The sequence below is a fragment of the Ischnura elegans genome, chromosome 8 (assembly GCF_921293095.1).
Source record: "Ischnura elegans chromosome 8, ioIscEleg1.1, whole genome shotgun sequence".
NCBI classification, from domain to species: Eukaryota; Metazoa; Arthropoda; class Insecta; order Odonata; family Coenagrionidae; genus Ischnura; species Ischnura elegans.
Genome location: NC_060253.1, coordinates 70,680,084 through 70,683,219, shown reverse-complemented (window position 1 = coordinate 70,683,219; position 3,136 = coordinate 70,680,084). Strand labels below are relative to the sequence as shown.

Genomic DNA, 3,136 nt, shown 5'->3' with positions numbered 1-3,136 from the left:
GTTATCAAAGCATTCCTGATTGAAAAAATACCTTTGACATGAGCTGCATGTGATTGTAGATGCATCGCTTTGGCATAAGAATTTTGCGTTACATTGCGGACACGGCTTTTCACATTTGTGAGCGTTTTTATCATTGTAAGGCACATGGCACTTCCTACAATAATAGGAGCAAGAGAAAGCTCCTGTGACCGATGTGATCACGTTGAAGTGTCCGTCACCGTAGAGGAGGTCTATATATTTTTTCCCAGCGTTCAAATGGGAGGGTCCCTCAAAAACTACGTCGCGTCCCTTTCTGTCTCTGTACACTGTGATTACATAATCTTTTAAATAATCCTGGAAAAGTTTAATCTCTTCGATACCACCGCCATTTTCCAGATTGACGAGAGAGCTTCTCAGAATTTCCTGGACCCTGATGTCTTGAGCACCCCCCACATTTTTCCTCACATTGGCATACGTACGAGTGCCATCAGTGGCGCGCGAAATAGCTACAACAATTGCTCTCGCGAGACACATTGTGTCATCATTTTTAATAACAACAATACTCTTCTTACTGTTGCAAAAATCACGGAAAGAGAGAGAATTAGGGTGCGTAAATCTTTTTCCTCTACCCTGTGGCATAGCGACATGATGCACGGTAATATTCACATCTTTTGTTTGCAGATAATCATCATTACTCTGGACAACTTTTGAAAAAGCATCAAATATGACGTCAGAAAAGAGCTGATCTGAACGTCTAAATGAGATACTGATCGCCTTTTCAGGTGACGACTTCATGAAAATTGACATGCCTAATTGATCTTGGTCTTCAACACCCTTAGATTTAATATACTTCACAACATCATCAAAGACATTCTCCATCCATGTGATAGGGGATGTATCATTAGGGGTTTCATTTAACTTTAATCTAAAAGATCTACCCGTAATATTGAACTTTTTATAAAATCTTTCACTTTCTTCTATCAGGCAAAATTTACCTTTATTGCTGATGCTTTCGCTGGATGACATGGTTTCTTCTCCTTCAGCCTCGTCTTTGTCCACCTCGCCTCTCTCCTCGTCGTTGTCCTTTCCTTCCTGCTCCTCTTCGTCCATTTCTTCCGCCTCCTCCTCCTTTTCTTCTTCGTTCCCTTCTTCCGCTCCCTCCTCCTCTTCTTCTTCGTCCACTTCTTCCGTCTCCTCTCCTTCTTCCTCCCCGCAACCCTCCTGTACCGCTGTGTCGCACCTCTCACTCCTTTCAATTCTGGGGCTATCCTTTCCGGATTGGTTCTCTTCAGTCTTCCCTTGGTCTCCTTCTTCCTCCTCGCTTGGTACGTCCGTCTCCGCATTCCGTCTACCTCCTCCCACTTGCACAATACCGCAACCGTCTTGAGGCTCTGGCGCGGGGGCTGCATCATCATTATCTCCATCCTCGTCCGAATCGTCGAGAACTGAAACGATTTATATTAACCAATATTAATAACGGAATGCATATATTAATGCTATATTTTGAGACATAATTCATACTTTATTCACCAAGATAGTTTAATAATAAATTAAAATGAATAATAACATTATTTTTTCTTTATAAAGTTATAAACTAAAAAATTAATCTTACCAACAATTCGTCGCCTCTTCTTCTTCATCCTTACTGCTTCTCCTTCTCCATCAGTTTCCTCGTCCGAAGGGATTCTCTTTCGTTCCGGAACTGAAATTGATGTGTGGTAATTGATTAATTAATTGCATTCGAAATGTCAGAGTAATATGATATAACGAAGATTAATAAATTCTTATAAAATTTTCCAACTCATGGATACTTACCAGTATTTTCCAATGCAACTTCCGCATCATTTACAACCTTTGCAAGGGCTGTGTCATCCTCGATATCATCTTCAAACGCTGCGAGAGTGATTAAAGTATCGTTAATGCAAAATAATATAGATTATAATGGTGATATTTCATATCCTATAAGATTATTTTAACATATGAACATTACAGGCATATCGGAAAATGATTACCTTGAATTACGAGATGATCCTTCGATGCCACTGGATTCTCAGCTTCTTTTTGTTTGCCTTGGACATCGATGTACCGACTCGCACACCGTCGTCTCTTCCTTGCGGCCTCCAATAAATCAATGCATCGCTGTTCGCACATGCCCAAGTATCGATGCATCGCATCACCCAACCTCTCATCGCTGAGTTGCGCATTGGTAAGGTCTTCAATGATGTTGATGACTTCTGTTATTTTATCGACCCTTTTTTCGTCTAGCCGAAGCCGCCTCTCTTCCGAATAAATCATGGCGAGGTATGCGTTCGCCGCCTACTTCACTTGATGGGACATTACACGTTTACGGCACAAGTCCATCATTTCCTTAGAAATAAAATTTAAACGTCCAGCCATTTTCAGGGACTCTTAGGTGACCAAAGGGAGAACTTTCACGAGCACTTGCGTCAAAGACAGCCAACGAGAAAATAGTTATATTACCAATTCGTGAAAATCATATATAGACGGAGTAGAAGTGGAAAGCACCGGCTTGTGGATAGGGGTGGGTACGTGTTCAAAGTGATTAGGACACATATCGCCATCATGTTGGAGTGAATCACTGGTGGGATGATTTTTGTGCGTCATAGATGTAATAGTTATCAACAATTTTTCGCTCTCGTCATTAAGGTAATAGCCCCCAACCATATAAACATAATAGACACTAGAGTGAGGAAAGTTGTGGGAGGTGAGTATGGGGGTTGGTGATAAGATGTATTTGATACGAGTCCATGCATATTTTTGACTTTGAGGGTGGTTGGTACAAGAGTGGATAACGACCGGAATGTATATTATGAAATCCAGTCTGATTTCACCCGTTACGTTGTCTCAATCGTTAGGACCAATGATAATAAAGTCCAGCCACCGATCGATAGGTGTGGTCGAGTGAGAGAAGACGGTCATGTGGGAATGATTCACGCAGCGCATCATTGCATAACCTTTTTCAACCCCAAGACGAGATGTCGTGTTTCCTTACATACCACAACAAGGGACCGTCCGTAAGGGCCGTATAGTCGTAGAAGTGCGTGGGGGTGTGGGATATGGATGGCTAGTAGATAAGGGTGTGTGGGGGGAGGTACAGGAGAGAGGGGACGGAGGGGCGGGGTTGGGGGGTTGAGGA

General features: G+C 42.3%; 1 protein-coding gene and 1 long non-coding RNA gene across 2 annotated transcripts; both read right to left on the bottom strand.

Annotated features, from left to right (window-relative positions):
- Window positions 1-959: 959 nt before the first annotated feature.
- LOC124164431 (protamine-like) lies at window positions 960-1,403 on the bottom strand. The gene has a single exon (XM_046541756.1). The coding sequence runs from the start codon at window positions 1,401-1,403 to the stop codon at window positions 960-962; it is 444 nt and encodes a 147-aa protein (XP_046397712.1).
- Window positions 1,404-1,598: 195 nt separating this feature from the next.
- On the bottom strand, window positions 1,599-2,077 carry LOC124163785. The gene is made up of 3 exons (XR_006865841.1): window positions 1,992-2,077; window positions 1,795-1,872; window positions 1,599-1,681 (listed from the first exon to the last, which is right to left on the bottom strand). It is a non-coding gene; the product is annotated as an uncharacterized LOC124163785 (long non-coding RNA).
- Window positions 2,078-3,136: the final 1,059 nt, after the last annotated feature.